Genomic DNA, 17,894 nt, shown 5'->3' with positions numbered 1-17,894 from the left:
AGCCTGCCAAGAGGCTCCACAGACACCTTAGAGAGTGAGTTCTTGGCCTGAGAACCAGAGGCCAGTACTGTGTGTCAGAAAACAGAAGTGGATCAAGATGTAGCGCATCAGTACCGTTTAACACGCACAAGGCCCTGGGCTCAGTCCCCGGGACGGTGTGACCCTGGTATAGTGGTGTGTGTCTATTATCCCAGCAGTTACAACACTTGGGAGTTGGAGACAGGAGGATTACACGTTCAGAGTCATCCTCAAGTACACAGTACGTTTGGAGGAAAAAAGACTTTCATAAAATAAATGTACAGGAGAAAACAGGTGAGAACCAGTCTGCTGGAGCCCATGTTCTCCTTGCCCCTTGACCCACTGTCATGTCCTGAGTCTCCACTCCTCTTCGCTCTACTTTGTCTACGTCCCACTGTGTCTGAGTCAGACCTTCCCTCCTTGGGTCCTGCTGGCCCCAGATGCTACTGGGACCATTTGTGGAGATGCACTCAGCTCCAGATCTTCCATCTCAAGGTTGGCTGAGATACATAAAAAGACTAAGCGACAGGTAGGAGGGCTGGAGGGATTGCTCAGTGGTTAAGAGCAGTGACTGCTCTTCCAGAGGTCCTGAGTTCAACTCCCAGCAACCACATGGTGGCTCACAACCATCTGTAATGGGATCTGATGCTGTCTTCTGGCCTGCAGGCTAGCAGGCAGGCAGAACGCTGTATACATAACAAATAAACCTTTAAAAAAAAAGAGAGAGCCAGGCAGGGAGGGTCTTTGGGCCATGCTATATTGGACTTTGCTTGCCGGTGAGCAGGAAGTCATGAAGGCAGGGCCTGCCCTTGACTGCCTAAAAGACAAGATCTGTTTTTCCAACCAGCCCTGAACCCTCTTCTCTGCTACAGCGCCTTCCCCTCAGCATTTCCTTCCAGCAAACTGACGCCACCTGAACCTGGTTCTGGGCCAGACTCCTAGCAGAGCCACAGGGCATGTAGCTTTTTGAAGACTGCTCTCCTCATTCCTACAGAAGCCAGATCCTGTAAGATGAGCCCTGGTACTGGAGTGGTCACTGAAGAGAAGGTGTCTGAAAGTGGGAGAACTGCCACCTAGTGGTGTCCCTAACACAAATGTTATCCCTGAGGCACAGATGGGCCAGGTACAGAGAGCAGGGGATGGCAGTCACCTTCCCACAGAACAGGCCACATACCTTCCACAAGCACCAATGACAGCCTCTGTGCCTGAGAGGAGGAGAGGACACCATGCTGTGTCAGCCCTACCCAAGTCAGAGTGACAGCTGGGCTGGGTTTGTGGGACCTGAGTTCCCACCCAGCTCGTGATAAGCCAGGCAAGTGACCCTAGATGGTTTACTAACCCACCATGAGCCTTGTTTCCCACTCGTTCAGTGGAGACAGATGTCCCTGTGTCATCAGGTGACCAGATAGAACAAAGCAGGTCTAGAGTTGCAGAAGGCACAAGAAGGTACCATCCTCAACAACGAAGAGGTCTTCGAGGCTGCCCGCTAGCACCTCAGGAATGCGTGTGTCCACTGTTCCCTGCCCAGCTCCCTGTTCCCACATCTCCCTGCTCTCAGCCATGTGGTGCAGGGGAACACGGCTCTGCTGCAGCTCTGGAATGAGCCCCCATAGATTATGGGCTCACAGAACACAGATTCCTATTGCAAGACATGGTGCTCCATCATGGGTCAGGTTCCCAACCCAATCACGGCTCACGAGGTCTGAAGGAAGCTGTCTTGTTCCTCTGTAGAGGGCACCAGAAGAGGCAATCTCTTACTCCCCAAACAGAGCACACTGGGTAAGTGGCTGAGAGGCAGGCAACACTAAGAAGTCAGAGCAGAGAGAGCCATAGAGGGACCCTTTGTCCCAGTGCCTGGTCAAACCCCACCTCAGCACTTAGCAGTAACGTGAGCAACACCGTCCCTTCAGCCACTTCTACCTGGCTGGGTTTGCAACCAAAAGGTCTTCAGTGACTCAAATGATTGAACCTCACATTAGGTTTCTCTCCTTCTTACCCAAGGCATTGTTCTGCCACGATGGCACCAATGTCACATTCTTATAGACAAACACTCGATACAGGAAGCCCCTCATGCATCTGGTCCTGACCACGGCCACACCTAGCTGTGGCTCAGCTCAGCAGCCTTCCTTCCCGTTAGGGCGAGTCACTTGGAATGCCTCAATGACTGGGTAGCATGCAGGCTGGAGGGGGGTTCTCAAGCTACCTGCTCAGTGTCCACGACCTCACACCCGGCCGTTTCCTCCTTCTTCCTCTTGCTAGGAGGGCACTGAGCACCTTCGGGACCACCAGCTGTGTCCTCTGCAGCATCTACAAAAACCTCTGGGTCCACTTCCTGTGGAGATATGAGGACCTTCACACAGGGCAGGGTTACTCCCTGCTCTGCTCCTGCAAAGGCCTCAGGGACTTCCATCTCAGTGAAGGCCCAGGCATGGCCACCTCCCCAGCCCCTTCAAGAGTCCACGGCCAATGGCAGGAGGTATAGGTCCAGGACACTGATGGGCAAGTACTCCAGTGTCTACACCCAGTGCTGAATGGGGCCTGGTCCCAAGGGCTTTCACCTACTTCAGATGGACTACTTCAGGGATACTGGACAGACAGATCACCAAAGGAAGAACCAAGCCAGGCGGGCCTCCAGAGCTTGGCCTCTCAGAAGACACACAGACCCCATACCTCCTCCCTGCCTCCCAGCCAGCTCCCACAACTTCACACCAGGCAGCTTAGCTAGTCTGGCTCGTCAGCACAACGCACCTGGCCACCACGAAGCCTCTGCTTCCCTTCCTGCAAGACACACAAACCCGCTAGCCCTAGAGGAAGCGACAATCAGCAAAGAGCTCCCAGTTAGTCAGCACGGAGAAGCTACCACAGAAAAGACAGAACAGAAGCAGGCCAACTCTTGTCACCGACTGGCCAGGATGATCCCTCGACCCCCATCACGGACCCATCAATGGGACTGGGGTGTGGCTGCCCAGTGGTTCCAAGCTTGGCTTCTGAGGCCACCTCTCCTGGTGCCCACCTCAACGCCCAGTGCTGAAGCACCCTGCTGCCCTTACAGCCACTCTCCGAAACGCACTGGCAGATGAAGACCACACAGTTGTCAGAACACACACAAAGGGCCCCACAAGCCAATCACCAGATGACACATTAGCATTCACATGTGCCTTTGCCACCCAGTCCATGCATGTCCTGGCACTTTTGTTAGTGTTAGTACTCCTTGAAAGATTTGGTTTTGTTTTTAATTGTGTGTGTGTGTGTGTGTGTGTGTGTGTGTGTGTGTGTGTGTGTGTGTGTGTGTCTACTGATGAGATGCGCGCAGGTGACTCTAGAGGCCACAAGAGGGCGACAGATCCCATGGAGCTGGAGTTACAGGTGTTGTGAGCTGCCTCACGTAGGTGTTGGATTCTCTGCAAGAGCAGCAAGGACTCCTGACTGCCGAGCAGATGCATTTCTCCAGCCCCCTCCCTCCATTTCACAGTGACCAGTTCCACGCAGTGTTGTTGGTCGCCACCTCTAACAGGTTCCCATTCTCATCACTCCAAAGGTGCAACTCCTAACCAGACTATCTCCTGCCCCTTACTCAGACACAGGCAACACTAATGCCTCCCCTGAGAATGTGCCCACTTCATATTGATATACCTGGAATCATGCCGTGGAGTGTGTTACTACATACACATTTAGGGTGGTTTGAATAGGTATGAACCCATAGACTCATGTGTTTGAATGCTTGGCCCATGGGGAGTGGCACTATTGGGAGGTGTGGACTTTTGGGTCACTGTGGGGGAGGACTTTGAGGTCTCTTGCTCTATCCAGTGTGGGATCTTATGCAGCCTTCAGATCAAGATGTGGAACTCTGGATCCTCCAGCACCGTATCTGCCTGCGCACTGCTATGCTTCCCACCATTATAATGGACTGAACCTCTGAACCTGTAAGCCAGCCCCAGTTCAACGATTTCCCTTAAGAGTTGCCTTGGCCATGGTGTGTCTTCATAACAATAAAACCCTAAGACAGACTGCACATATGGTGGGCACTACATGTATGCCTTGTACCCATGGGGCTAGGAAAGAGTGTCAAATCCCCTGGAACTGAAGTTACAGGCAGCTGTGAGCCACCGTGTAGGTGCTGGGATTCGAACCTGGGTCCTTTAGAAGAGCAACCAATAAACTTAGCTATGGTGCCATCTCTCCAGCCACCAGGCTGATTTTTGTTTTGTTTTGTTTTGTTTTCTTTTTTGAGACAAAGTATTGATTTGTAACCCTGGCTGTCCTGTGATTCACTCTGTAGTCCCAGCTGACCTTAAACTCACAGAGATCTGGCTAGCTGGGATGAAAGTTGTGCACTACCACACACAGCTTAAAACTGATATTTTAAAATCAAATCTGTGACTTTTTCACTATTATTCCATCAGCTACACTCCTTCCTCTAATTCCGAGATACAAATTGTGTCTTTGTTTTGGTTTGGGAGATAGATAGATAGTTAGATAGATACAAAGTATTACTCCGTTACTCTGTACCTCAGGCTGATCCAGAACTCAAGATCCTGCCTCTTCTCAAATTCTGAAATGATAGCATGTTCCACCAGGCACAGCTGCTATGAGCCTGGGGTGGGAGACTTTAGAGAAGAGGCTGGGATACAGTCTCACTGTAGCCCAGGCTAGCCTCAAGCTCTAGGCAAGTCTGACCTTGAACTCTTGATCCTGCCTCTCTGCTTCCCAAGTGCTGAGATCACAGGTAGGCACCACCGCCACACCCTTGTCATGATTTTCCCAGACTGCAATTTGTCTGTGTTTGTCATATCCTGAGGCTTTTTTGTTATTTGAAGACTTTTTCTGATGACAGATACACCAGCCTTGGCTTGCACTCTTTTCCGTCCTTGCTAGAAGATCACACTGACTTCTCCAAGTTAATTCCCACCCTCTGGGCCCTAAAATCCAGGCTCTACTTCCGTCCTGTCTCCTCCATTCTCTGAGAAGCTCAGAACTCACTAGGTGTTGTTGTTGTTGTTGTTGTTATTGTTGTTGTTGTTGTTACTGTTGTTTTGTGACTGAGAGCTAACCAACCAACCCCAGGCTCCAATGACATCACATCAGGAAACCACTTGAGGCAGAGCAGAAGGTGCAAGAGCTGAAGCAGCCAGGGCTCACTCACCACGTGGGTGGTCCAGGAGGCATCAGACTCTGACTCCTCTGGGTTTTGCAGTTCCTTTCCGGAGTCTGTGGAGGAGAGTAGGACCACCTCTTCTCTCAGCACTTCACCCTGCTCCGTTTGCAGTTCCTTTCCGGAGTCTGTGGAGGAGAGTAGGACCACCTCTTCTCTCAGCACTTCACCCGGCTCCGTCTTTCCCTCCGTGGTTGATGCCTCCACCAAGGCATTGTTGTTCTTGAGATCTGCAGGGCAGATGAAGGTAGGATCATGCTCTTTACCACTCTTCCTTATCCACTATGAAGTCACCTCAGCATTGGTATGAGGCACTACGATTTCTACCTGGCCCGTTCCTGGCAATGGGCTTAGTCTTTCCTGCCCTTTATAACTAAGTCAGAAAGTCTATATTATCTTCCCTTTGCATAACAAGCTCAGGAAGAGAATGAGCCGGAGGCAAAGTAATCAGAATACAGTCCAGTTTGGACTCCACATTCGAATCTCAGTCTCTTTTTTACTAAAGCTAACTCTTTTCCTGCTTCCTTTACTAGCCGTCTTGAACTGTCTGAGTCTGAACCTCCTTATAACATTTGAAACAAATTACTTAACTGGTGAGGGGTTAATCCAGTGGTGGGCTGTAGCCAATTAATAGCTACCATTTTTGAAAACCATTAAAACTTCACAACTGATCTCTTCCGATCTGTACCTTCTTTTTTTTTTTTCTTCTTTCTTTTTTTTCCGGAGCTGGGGATCGAACCCAGGGCCTTGAGCTTGCTAGGCAAGCGCTCTACCACTGAGCTAAATCCCCAATCCCCCGATCTGTACCTTCTGTGGTTGAATTTTGTGTTGACTAATTTTAAACTTTTTTTTTTTTCTTTTTTCCGGAGCTGAGGACCGAACCCAGAGCCTTGTGCTTGCTAGGCAAATGCTCTACCACTGAGCTAAATCCCCAACCCTGTGTTGACTAATTTTATAACCCAGACAGTGCACACAGAATCTCCTCTCTGTAATTTTTGCAGAAGCAATCTGCAAACCCCAACAAGGCAAAATTCTTTTTGTTTCCCAGAACATTTTCTCACTAAAGTGTCCACATCAGAATAAGCCAACAAAATATCATCCCCCTAATGGTAAATAAAGGATTGAGGAAATCAGGTATGAATTATTTCTAGCAGTTGTTGCACACACACACACACACACACACACACACACACACACACACACACACAGAAAAATACTGACATAGAGTTGACTAGCATTCCCTGTGTAAGAAGTTTCCACTGATGCCTTTTTACAGGTTGACCATTACTACCATTAGGTAGTGTAGAAGCAAATTTTCCTTATCCTGTTCTTGCTAGGGGACAATAAAAGAGTAGTCTTTCACCATCATAGGCCACGCCTTTGTTAATGAAGATGGCGAGGGACTCCCAGGCTGTCCGGGAGCTGTCTGTTGGATCACTCTACTCACTGCTCTCACATCTGTTAACATTCTCCATTTCCGATTCCTCCTTTATAATAAAGACGGGGGAGTCCCGGGGGCTGCTAGACTCTTCCACATGTTGAGCCTCCCCCACCTCCCACCCCGCTGCTCTCATGCCTGCTGCCCAAGTACCTGTAATTTTCCTTAGTTATGGGTCTCTGCAACACGAACACAGGATTGTAGGGTCGATGGTTGTTCCAACAGTGCCCCCCACCCCCATACATTGGGAAACTCAATCCACACTGTGTCCTGTTTTTGGACAACCTGCACAGTCCGTGGTTTTCAATATCTTCCCCTGAAGCATCTTCCATTTCACCCCCTTTTGGGGATTGAGTCCCCTCCGCCCCCCACTGCTGTAACAAATCTCGTCCCCATAAATTTATGGCTATCATTCACATTAGGCCTTAACTTTCCTATTTGACCTTCTTGTCCCACACCTTTAACCCACTGCACATTTTGTTTTATCTGATATTGCATTCCAAGCCCTGGAACACAGGTATAGACCTCTTGAAGTGGCCGTTCCGAATTCATGGAGTTTTCATGAAGCGATAGTTACATCAGCTCCTATATCCAAACTTATTGATGACGTACTTCAAGGCCATTAATTTTGGCCTCTGATCATTAACAACTGTTTGCCAGGACACGCCTTTGCAGTGCTTCCAAACCCACCTACACTCATTAGTCCAATAGCAACCCCTTCCATCACCCGACAGAACAGCCTAGGCCTTCTTTCTGGTTTCTATTTGGAGAAACCATTGCCCTTAGAGATGCTGTGCTCACCATTTTGTTGCAAATAATAGTATTTCCCACAATTAAGGCACTGGACATTTTTCTCTGAGACCTTCAGTGGCTTGGTCACAGTCTCTTTGCAAATGGCCGTTTCTTCACAGTTGAAGCACTGTGCGTTTTGAGATGCAAAACCTTTAGCTAAGGCTTGTCCAATTATCGAGGCATTGTATGCCCCAGAAGCAATATTGGTTGTCTCCTGACCCACTCCTCCGTAGATGCCGCCCACCCCTTTAATGGCCTAATCTGCATTCCGTAGTCCCAGGAATTCCTGTTTTCAAACACCAAGGTCTCAATTAACACTTAAATCAGAGTCTGATATGGCTTTGTTCACAGATGAAACTAATCTTTGTAAAGCAAAGAAAAGTCATTGAGCCCTGCTCCGAGCCCTGTTCAATCTTCGTGAAGGCCATGGACTTCTTTCAAGGCCCCTCAACCCTGTCCCAAGCTCTCAAATGTGCTCAGTGACATTGTTCTATGACTGTATCTTCAAATTGAACCTGTTCTTATATATCACCTACTGACCTTTATCTATCAACATTGGTGACCCTGTGACCCTGGACAGGCTCTCCAAAGATGCCGTGAGTCTATCCCAGTCTCCTGTAAAAGGCGGTCTCATATGTCCACCCTCCTGCTTTTCCATTTCCTTTACATGACTGCCTTCTGACAAGGTTCCTTCCCCTCTTTCTACCTGGGGGAAACTCTCTGGTTCTCCCTCTAGGAATGAACCTATTTGTTCCCCTGTTCTTGTGTCTGATCTTCTTCAAGTGTGTCCACCTCTCCTCTCTGTTTCTCCAGCTGCACAGCCAACTCTGTTGCTTTTTCAGAAAGAGAGAGGAATAAACCCTCTTGCTTCCCCATTTCCTCCACTTTTTGATTCCCAAGCCTCTCCATTTAAACCCATATTATTTCCAGTTTTTCAGCCAATCTTTCAACCTTTTTATAAACAAAATAGCCCAAAATGAAGAAAGGGAGAGGAAAACAAACAAACAAACAAACTGCTGCTGAAAACCATGCGGGGTATGGCCCAACTATAGCCTCGGCAAACATCCTGTCGGCTTTTTGAAACAAAGTATCCATTCCTCCTTTTCCTGCCTTTCGCTCAATGGAATTTGGAATCAAACATCCCATTTTGCCTTGCTCCACATTGGGTGTCACTTGTAAAATGGCTAGCTTTTTTAGAACACTAGCCAGTTCCTTAACTCCCAGGTAGCCCTCCTCCCAGTTTCCAGCCCAAACCCTTCAAGGGTTTCTCCCAACCGTTCCTTCCTCAGTTCTCCAACAGTCTGCCTAACACCCCCCTCTCCCAGTGTTCCCAATACCAGCAGCTCCAAACTACAACCATGGTACCCTACCTGCTCAGCTCTGCTTCTCCTGGCTCATCTGTCTTCTAACAATGTCTTCCGCACCAACTGCCTTTTCCTCTCACTCTGCTGGCCCCTCGTCCCTTTTTCTCTGCCTCAGCTGACTTTTCAAAACCTATCCTGTTCCTCAAAATCCAAGGGGCAGCCAACACTGAAGGTCACAGTATCAAGCAGTTCTAATAGCTAAGGATTCTTTTTTTTTTTTTTTTTTTTTTTTTTTTGATCTGGGGACCAAACCCAGGGCCTTGCGCTTGCTAGGCAAGCGCTCTACCACTAAGCTAAATCCCCAAACCCCATAGCTAAGGATTCTTTAAGAGTCAGTTGACTAGCAACTGGGGATCCGTTAAAGGGCCAAGACACAAGATAAATCATACTACATAAACCCCACTGCACGCGCGCACACACACACACACACACACACACACACACACACACACACACACACACCAGCTTCAAAGCCCAGTATCCTCAAGCCCTCAAATGCCTTTCTCTTCTAGACATGTCTTCCTATTTTATCTACACACTTGCCTATTTTTATTTCTAGATACTGGTTTTGCTTTACTCTCTGCTATGGCAGAGACCAAGGACAAGGCCGCACATAAATACAGCTCTCTGATGGGTCCTAAGGCTGCCCCTGAGTGGAATTCCCCAGCCAGCCATGCCCAGTCACAAGTCTCAGTGCTGCTGACGTGCAGATACACACCTGTCCACACCTGTGACCCGCACACTCACTTCAAACCTCAAACCTGAGTCTGGGAATTTTTCCCTAAGAAGTCTGGCTCTCTCTGACCTCCAGCTCTCCAACACACTCCACACCATGCCTGGGACCTTCTCTTAGCTTGTTCTCTGTGATCCAGGACAGCCTCTCCTCCCAGGATGTACTCCCTGTCCTGGCACTTCATCCCTGAGCCCCTCCCACTGCCCTTCTCCCAATACTGTCTGCTCACTGCCTTGTCCATGCAAGTTCTGTGAGACAGGGACAACATAATGCCCAGGTTCCTGAGGGAGTCACCCGGTGCCTGGATACAGGGACACTCGGGATATGGTGCCTAACAGGCTGATTAAACAATATTAACAATCTAAATGGCCAGGTGATAGCACACTCTTTTAATCCCAGGCAGAGGCAGGAGTGTCTCTGTTCCAGGCCAGCCAGGGCTATACCATAAGATCCTGTTTCAAAACAAATATACTCCTCTAAATGCTCACATACGCACATACATGTACACATGTGAATATATGCATATGCACAGACAGATACATAAAGAGACGCATGCACGCGCACGCACGCACATGCACACACAAGTCAAAGGGAAAGGCTGAAGAGAATACAGTATAAAAAGGGAGCCCCTACGTTTTCACAGCTGCTGCTTCACACTAAATGGGATTGAGAGCTTCCTCCCTCCCACAGCTCTAGATGATGCCCCTGGCTAGCCTAGAGTCCCTCTAACCTAAGAGACAAAGACAGGAAGGACTCTGGCCTCCTATGTCTGAGAAGCCAGCAGATCCAATTGTAAACCCCCCTCCCCATTCAGCCAGCAGCCTGAGAGACTTCACCTGACCCCCATCAGAACCAGGCTCCCTTATGTTGAGCAGCCCTCAATACCACCACTAGGACTTCTGCATCTGCTCTTTTAATTTTTCAGGCAGGGTCTCATGTAGCCCAGGCTAGCCTTAAACTCGCTTCCACCTGCTTCCACTTCCTAAATCCTAGGATTGCAACTATGGTGTGGTGGTTTGAAGAGGTATGGCCCCCACGGATTCGTGTGTTTGAATGCTTGGTCACAGGGAGTGGCACTATTAGGTGACTTGTCAGAGGAAGTGTATGTCACCGCGTAGGCGGGCTTTGACATCTCCTATCCTCAGGCTCCACCCAGAGCAGCAGAAAGTCTTCTCCCTGCTGCCTTCAGACCAAGATGTAGAACTCTAGGCTCCTCCAGCACCAAGTCTGCCTGAACACTGCCATGCTTCCCCCCATCACGATGGTAATAGACTGAACCTCTGAAACTGTAAGCCAGCCCTAATTAAACATTTGCCTTTATAAGAGTTGTCTTGGTCATGGTGTCTGTTCACAGCAATGAAACCCTAAGGCACCAGGTGACTTCAGATATAAAATCACCCCATTCCCTCTCAGGGACACATTCTCTGAGAATTTCCTCCCTGTCTTTCTGTCTTCTGGGTCTATTTATTCTTAGATTTATTTTTATGTGTATAAAGATGTGTCCAGTTGTGTGTATGTCCACCACATTCACACTTGGTGCCCTAGAGGTCAGAAGAGGGCAATGGATCCCCTGGGACTGGAATAACAAATGCTTGTGAGCCACCGTGTGGATGCTGGGAATGGAACCCAGGTCCTCTGTGCTCTAAACCAACAAGTGCTCTAAACCACTTGAGACGTTGTCCCAGCCCCATAATGTCTATTCCTTATTAAAACTTTTTTTATCACTTTAGATCTGGTATCTCACCTCCACAATTTGGCTGGTTCTTCCCCACATCCTTGCCCCTGTTTTTTGTTTTTGTTTTTTCAGGCAGCTGAATCATGGGAAATCTCTCCCCAGGCAGCAGAGGCTCAGAGGGACAGGCTTGCAGCAGAAGGCTGTGCAGCTGATGAGACCCCAGAAAGCCCTGAGTTCTCCATAGAAAGCCTAGTAGTGGGGAGGAGAATGAGGGCCCCATAGGCCCCATGAACAACCCCAAATCGTCATGATAACAGAATGGGTCAGAAGGATGCACAAGATGCATCTGTCCTCATGTAGCCCTGCTGGCAGCCTAGTGATGCTCACTAAGGACTGTCTGGGCAGTGGGGGCAGCCTACAGCCACAGGTGCAAGTCAGCAGGAGATCGGGGAGGAACACCAGGATAAGTTCTCAGCTGTGCCTCTTAGCAAGGTGAAAAGAAGACGCCAGACCAACAAGGATTGTGCAGCTCTCTCTATAAGCCAAGCTCAGCCTCCGACACTGTTGAGTCCTTTTTAGACTCCCTCCTAATATCAGTTGTCCTCCACAGTTCTCGCTTCAGCAGTGCCTTGCCTCAGCACAGGTCTTGCCTCAGCGTGTGTCTCAGCTGACACCACTCTGCCAATCAGCTGGAGTACGGAGAAAAAAGCCCCAGCTCACCAGCAGGAGTTTTTTGGTGCGTTTCTCTCTGTGGAGTCCCAACAAACGCAGCTCAACTACACAATGTAAGGCAGACCAACACATGCGTGTTGTTAGTGAAGAATCCTTCATCACGTGTCCTTCAGCAAAACACCTTCCAACACAACCGAGTCTCCAAAGAACGCTTAAGTTTCCACTTCACTTCCCTGTCTATCTACAGGGTGTCCCTGAATGAGGCCAGGTCACAGTCAAACCAGGCCTCCTTCAGCCTGTGGGTGTGAGCCTCCGGGAAAGTCTGGCAGGTATGTTGATATCCTACCCTCGTTCTCTCCTTGGAGAGCAACTCATCTCATCTATGCTCCCTACAAAGGGTGGAGATCCTTACCCAGCCAGGTACCGGGAAGCAGGACTGCTTTCCCCTTGAGGAGCAGGCAGCATCACTACCATTCTGCACACGTCTAAGTCCATGCCTCATGCACTTCAGGAAAACTTAGACAGTGAACAAAGTAAAAACCCACTGGCCAGCATTTTGCTTCCACCTTCAAGAAAGCCATTCAGTATTCCAGTAGCCATGTGCAATCCCTACGTGGGTCCTGGGAACTTGGGAGGGGAAGGTGTGAGGAGTTCACATTCTGAAGGAGCCTCACAGGACACCCATACACATGCAGCCCACAGACAACCACGGACACACAGCGCTCAAAGCCCTTCTCCTCACACAGCCATTTCTGCATCATCAGGAACCCAAAGGTTACCCACAGCCCCAACTAAGGCCCAGGTATCTGGGAGCCTCTGGACAGAAAGCCCCAGGAACTGCTGGCATGGCCAAGTGTGCCTGACTCACAATAAAAGGAGGTGCTTGTCCCCTCCTCCCTCTTTTCTCCTCTTGCTCTTTCCTACCCTCTTCCCTCTGTTCCTTCTCTCCCCATTCCCTCCCCCCTTCTCCCCTCCTCACACCCCACCACCACCACCACCACCACCACCCCTGCATGTTCATGGCCAGCCTCTACCTCTCTCTCTCTCTCTCTCTCTCTCTCTCTCTCTCTCTACCCACTCAACTCCCCTCCCCATGCCATGAATAAACTCTATTCTGTACTAGAACGTCATGTAGCTGATCCCAGGGGGATGGGAAGCCTCAGCTTGGGCCTGCAGAGGCACCCTCTTTGCCCACATATGGCGCCTCCAAACATAGCCCTTCCTTTTCTTCTTATAAAACACAACAACTACCAAGCTCACTGTGGTGGCCCCGTCTAGGCTAACCCAGCTTTGAACCTGCAGGAGGAAGGGAACAAAGACTCCACATCTAGTTTCTCTTTCCTGCTAGGCCATCACTTAGCCCTAAACTGTGCACATCCTGATTTCAGTTTCCAATCTGGTTAAGAGTCACAGCCCAGTGTTACCAGGCCGGCGGCCAGGTCAGCCTCAGACACAAGTCCCTGCCCCTTCTTCCTCCACCACACTCTCCATGTGCCAAGACAGCCTTTGGGGGGGGGGGGGGGCAAACATGAGAAGACTTAATGGCATGTTGTAAAAATGCCACAACTTTGCGCTCTCTCTCAGACACATCCTACCCACACCGAGTAAATACATTGGTTGTCTGCACCCTCCACCCACCCCATTCTCCTGCCAACTGCATTTTGTCAATGTGCTCACCTAAAATGAAAGAACAAAGAAAGGAGAGACCACCCTAGTTCCACAACTTTGTTACTAAGATATACCAGCCTGTGTGTAAACCTGTGAGCTGGGACTCATTCAAGGAGCCCCAGGGCTTCCTGCACATTGAGCCAGCAAGGCCTGAACCCCCAACACACAGGCTCAAATTCTACCTAACTGGGCAAGTTCCCTCTTCCCACTCAGTGGCCACACTGAATGAATCTCCTTTTTCTGCTTCTTTTTAATTTTATATCTTTAGTCCATTTTTTTTTACCACCCCACACCGCACTCTCTCTTTATTCCATTTTTATTGTATGACTGTTTTGCCTCCATGTCTGTCTGTCTGTCACATATGTGCCTGGTACCTGTGAGGTCTAAGACGTAATTAGAGTCTCTGGACCAGGAGTTACCAGAGGCTGTAAGCCACTTTGTGGGTGCTAGGGCTCGAACCTGGGAGCTCTGCAGAAGCAGCCAATGCTCTTAACTGCGTGAGCCACCCTCCAGCTTCTTGCTTTCCACTTGCAATTCAGTTCTGGGACACGGGTTGTGGCTCCCTAGTTCAGTAACATAGGGATACCTCCTGGTCACCCCTAAACCCCTGAACACCCACCTCCCAGCAGGGCTGGGACAAGGCTGTCTTAGTTAGGGATTCATTCTATCACAGCTCCCATCCTCCGGATCACTCTGCTCGCCAGAGCTTACTCACTCCTGGGAAAAGATCCCCAGCCGGGCTGAGAACTGAAAGCAAAACTAACTTTCCTTTAAAGCGGTAAGTACCTATAACAGGAATCAGAACAGTCTGCTTTAACACAGAAGCAAAGACTCCGGAGTTCTCTGCCCCTCGACCCCACTGGGGCTGTCACCGGGGCTGCCACTGGCTGTGCTTCCCAGTGCCTGAGTAGGAAGGAGACACACTCCATACCGGCATCCCGTTGTCCCCTCCCCGACCTAGTCTCACCTTGCTCGGTGGCTGCAGGAGACAATTTCTGTCCACACTGGCTACAGAACTTGGCTGCCTTCTCTGAGGAGACATGCCCGCACTGAGGACACCCCATGCTGTCATCCACAGCCCTGCAGGAGAGTGAGAGAGACAGATCCAGGCAGCCCACTATAAAGCGCAGCCTTAGGTCATGTGACTACCACCCACTTCAGTTTCATTTTCAAGGAAAATGAAGTCGCAGAGACCCAGAAGTTTCCCGGTAATCGAAACCTGCACCAGAACTCTTTATCGCTGCTCTAACCCAAGTCCAGCTCCTCCCTCAGGCAGGAATTTACAACCCCTGCTGCCCCTCCCCCCTCCAGTCTCACCCACTGCCCACCAAAGCTCAAACTTAGAGGAAGGCTGCTGTGCACACCTTTAATCCCAGCAGCAGGTGGATCTGAGTTCCAAAGTGAGTTCCAGGACAGCCAGAGCTCCACGGAGAAACCCTGCTCGAAAAACCAAGATGATGATGATGATGATGATGATGATGATGATGATGATGATGATGATGATGAAAGAAAAGAAAAAAGAAAGGATAGTGAAGGAAAAGATGCCCTGCAGAGCCCCAAACAGCTGGGGACCCTGATATAAAACAAGGGAGAAAGCCACCTGCCTGCACCTGCCTGCCACCTGTGGAGCTTCTGGGAATGTCTACAGCATGCCAGTTGCTGCTGGCTGCCCTGGGGCTGTGTCTCTCACACTGTCCCCCAGGCACCTAAAAGTGAGGATTCAGGGAGTCACAGAGGACCAACTTTGAGAGCTTTGGGCCACCTAGCCCATGTGGCCTGGCTAAGGCTGCTAGCAAAGGAAACACCCCAATGTTGAGGGTTCCCCACTCCTCTCAGGGTCTAGTGAATAGCACCAAGCCAGGGTCAAGGTCATAGGTAGTTCAGGTCAAGAATAAGTGAGAATGGGGGTTGGGGATTTGGCTCAGTGGTAGAGCGCTTGCCTAGCAAGCACAAGGCCCTGGGTTCGGTCCCCAGCTCCGGAAAAAAAAAAAAAGAATAAGTGAGAATGCAGACTCCAGGCCACTTGAAACACACCAATCACCCTCACCTCTTAGGATATCCTGCAGGGGCAGAAGCCAAGCTACTGAACTCCAACTCCACTTCGACTTCCTGTGCCTGCTGCTGGCCCCTCCTCTCCTCCCAGCCTGTGTCTTTGGCTTGGTCACAGTTAGATGGTGAGCTATTTGGGACAAGGCTGTGGAGGTGAACTTTGTGGACGTTTCCTGGCCCCACTTGCCACAGCCAGTCCATAATCCCTCTTATGCCTCCTCCCCTTGAAGACCCCTAGACCCGTCACTCTGATCTTGGCAACTCACTCTTACACAGACTCCACCACTTAGGACCTCTATTCTCCTAGACTCTCTGGCTGGGCTATAAACTAAATAGATGTGGGGGAGGGGTGCCTAAAACTGGGCATAGCTTAATCCCAGTCAGTGCTTGAAAGGTGAAGACTGGAGATAAAGTATTCAAGGCCAGGCAGCCTTGTTTACTCCTTAAAAGCAAAACAAGCAAGCAGGGGAAGAGAAACACAAGAGTAACTATGTATCGGTAGATTACATTTGCGGGGAAACCCTCAAACTAAGAGTGGTGAAGAATGGAGGCTAGAGGCTTGTGGTGAATCCGAGCTACAGGAAAGAGCAGAGGCTGAGAACTGGGGTCACAGGCTTCTGGGAGCTTGGGAGCTAGACAAGGTGGTGGTATTAAACAAGTGTTTTCTCAGGGAACCAGTGCAGTCTGCCCCAATCCCCTGTCCTTTTTTTTTTTTTTTTTTTTTTTTTTTTTTTTTTTTTCCCCGGAGCTGGGGACCGAACCCAGGGCCTTGCCCTTGCTAGGCAAGCGCTCTACCACTGAGCTAAGTCCCCAACCCCTCCCCTGTCCTTTTTTGATAGATGTAAATTTCTTTTAAGAAAAGTCTGCTTTTTTAGGTAGTGGTGGCACACGCCTTTAATCTGATCGATAGGGAGACGGAGCCAGGCATATCTCTGAGTTCAAGGCCAGCCTGGTCTACTGAGTGAGACCGGGTCTGGAAGACCAAAAGAAAGGGAAAAAGAACGAAAGTTCTCCTTCTCAAACCACGAGTTTTGCAGAACAAACTGAAACAACGCCTAGGAAGTGTATTCTCGGGTGGCAGGTTATCTCCCACTACGTTTTTGGGTGGTGTGCCCCAAGTCAGTTCTCTAGTGCTGCTTAGAGAACTGCGAAGCGCCTTCGAGCTTCAGCGGGTCTCAGAGGTGGTGCAACGCCTCTCCATTATGCCAGTTATAGGACCTTCCTCGGGCTTCAGCCCCGGGCTAGACTAAGGAAAGCAGATGGGATTGGACTGCCCCATTATTGCGAGCGCACCTCTCTACTCGCTGCAGCTCCAGGGTCACAGAAGGCTCCCGGCCTTGACCCGAGTAAGATCAGCGCCCCAGGCACAGATGCCTGGCTCGCAAAAGTTCTGACCGCAGTTGATGAGCGCAGATTCCGGGGCGGAGCAGCAGGCCTGGGACCACTTTACGCTAGCACGCGGGGGTTGGGTAGGTTGGGGGTCCCCGACCTTTCTGGGTGTTAATGGGGAGCAGGGCCAACCTAGCGTGGCCCGAAACAAGAGTTGATGGGGTCGGAGCCTTAGGGCTGGGCTTTGCAGCGAAACCGAAACTTGGAACATGAAGGAAGTGGACGCTGGGCGCCGGCGCATCGGGACGCAGGCACCATTGAGAGAATCTGACCACAGGGGCCATGAGCCGCCAGCCCCCTCTTCCCTAACAGGACAGCCACCCAACGAAACACTCCGGATGTCGCCCCGTGGACCCTCGGCCCGTGACACCGGCGCCCTGCCCAGCGGGACCTTGCACCCCGGTCCCTGGGGGCACTTCGCGTCCCTGAGACCCGCATTCCACACCCTAGGCCTCGCGTCGTCACTGCCCCGGGACCTGCATCCTGCTCCTGGCCCAGCACCAGCACATGGAACCCCGAAGCCCCTCGCTCGCACCTGCAGTGCCCATGCGCCCGCGCGGAATCGCGCGCCTCGCTGCGGGGTCACGGGGCCGGGCGCCGCCCTCCGCCTCCTTGGCGCACAGCCTGACCGGAATTCCCCGCCTGGTGGCGCGGGCCTAGCACGCTTGTCCAGAGGCGACTACAGCCGCTGCGCGCCCACAGCACTCGGAATGTCACTGGTTCTTACACTAGGGCTGCCCAGTCTCCCCCAACCAGGACAGACCGCCCAGACTGGGTGACCACTGATAGGTCCAAGTCTCCAGCCCCAGACTCCCAGCACCTTGGACAGTGTCCAGGACCTAGCCAAGCTGAAGCCACCCACAGAAGGACCTGGAAGATGGCAAGGCAGTCCGACTGCTCATCTACAGGTCTCCTGCATGCAAAGTAGAAATAAGGAACCTATC

At 50.6% G+C, this 17,894-nt stretch overlaps 1 protein-coding gene across 7 annotated transcripts in view; it reads right to left on the bottom strand.

Annotated features, from left to right (window-relative positions):
* The window catches only part of Rnf213 (ring finger protein 213), a 99,276-nt gene extending 81,651 nt beyond the window's left edge, over window positions 1-17,625 (bottom strand). For 4 of the 7 annotated variants that reach the window (XR_005490584.2, XR_005490583.2, XM_039087541.2 and 1 more), the window contains exons 1-5: window positions 17,486-17,625; window positions 14,877-14,949; window positions 14,480-14,592; window positions 5,162-5,400; window positions 2,222-2,350 (exon numbers count right to left, since the gene is read on the bottom strand). Coding sequence is in view for 5 of the 7 variants with exons in the window: in XM_039087541.2 (XP_038943469.1) it covers window positions 2,222-2,350; window positions 5,162-5,400; window positions 14,480-14,576 (465 nt within the window). In the remaining 2 variants the exon portion in view is untranslated. Of the gene's footprint in view, window positions 1-2,221; window positions 2,351-5,161; window positions 5,401-14,479; window positions 14,593-14,876; window positions 14,950-16,854; window positions 16,995-17,485 lie in introns of those variants that run through there. The other 3 variants (XM_063269247.1, XM_039087543.2, NM_001427681.1) reach the window with 3 other exon arrangements.
* Window positions 17,626-17,894: the final 269 nt, after the last annotated feature.

Source organism: Rattus norvegicus, chromosome 10 (genome assembly GCF_036323735.1).
Source record: "Rattus norvegicus strain BN/NHsdMcwi chromosome 10, GRCr8, whole genome shotgun sequence".
In the NCBI taxonomy this organism is placed as follows: domain Eukaryota; kingdom Metazoa; phylum Chordata; class Mammalia; order Rodentia; family Muridae; genus Rattus; species Rattus norvegicus.
The sequence above is the reverse complement of the archived record's forward strand: the minus strand, read 5'-3'. Positions and strand labels throughout refer to the sequence as shown.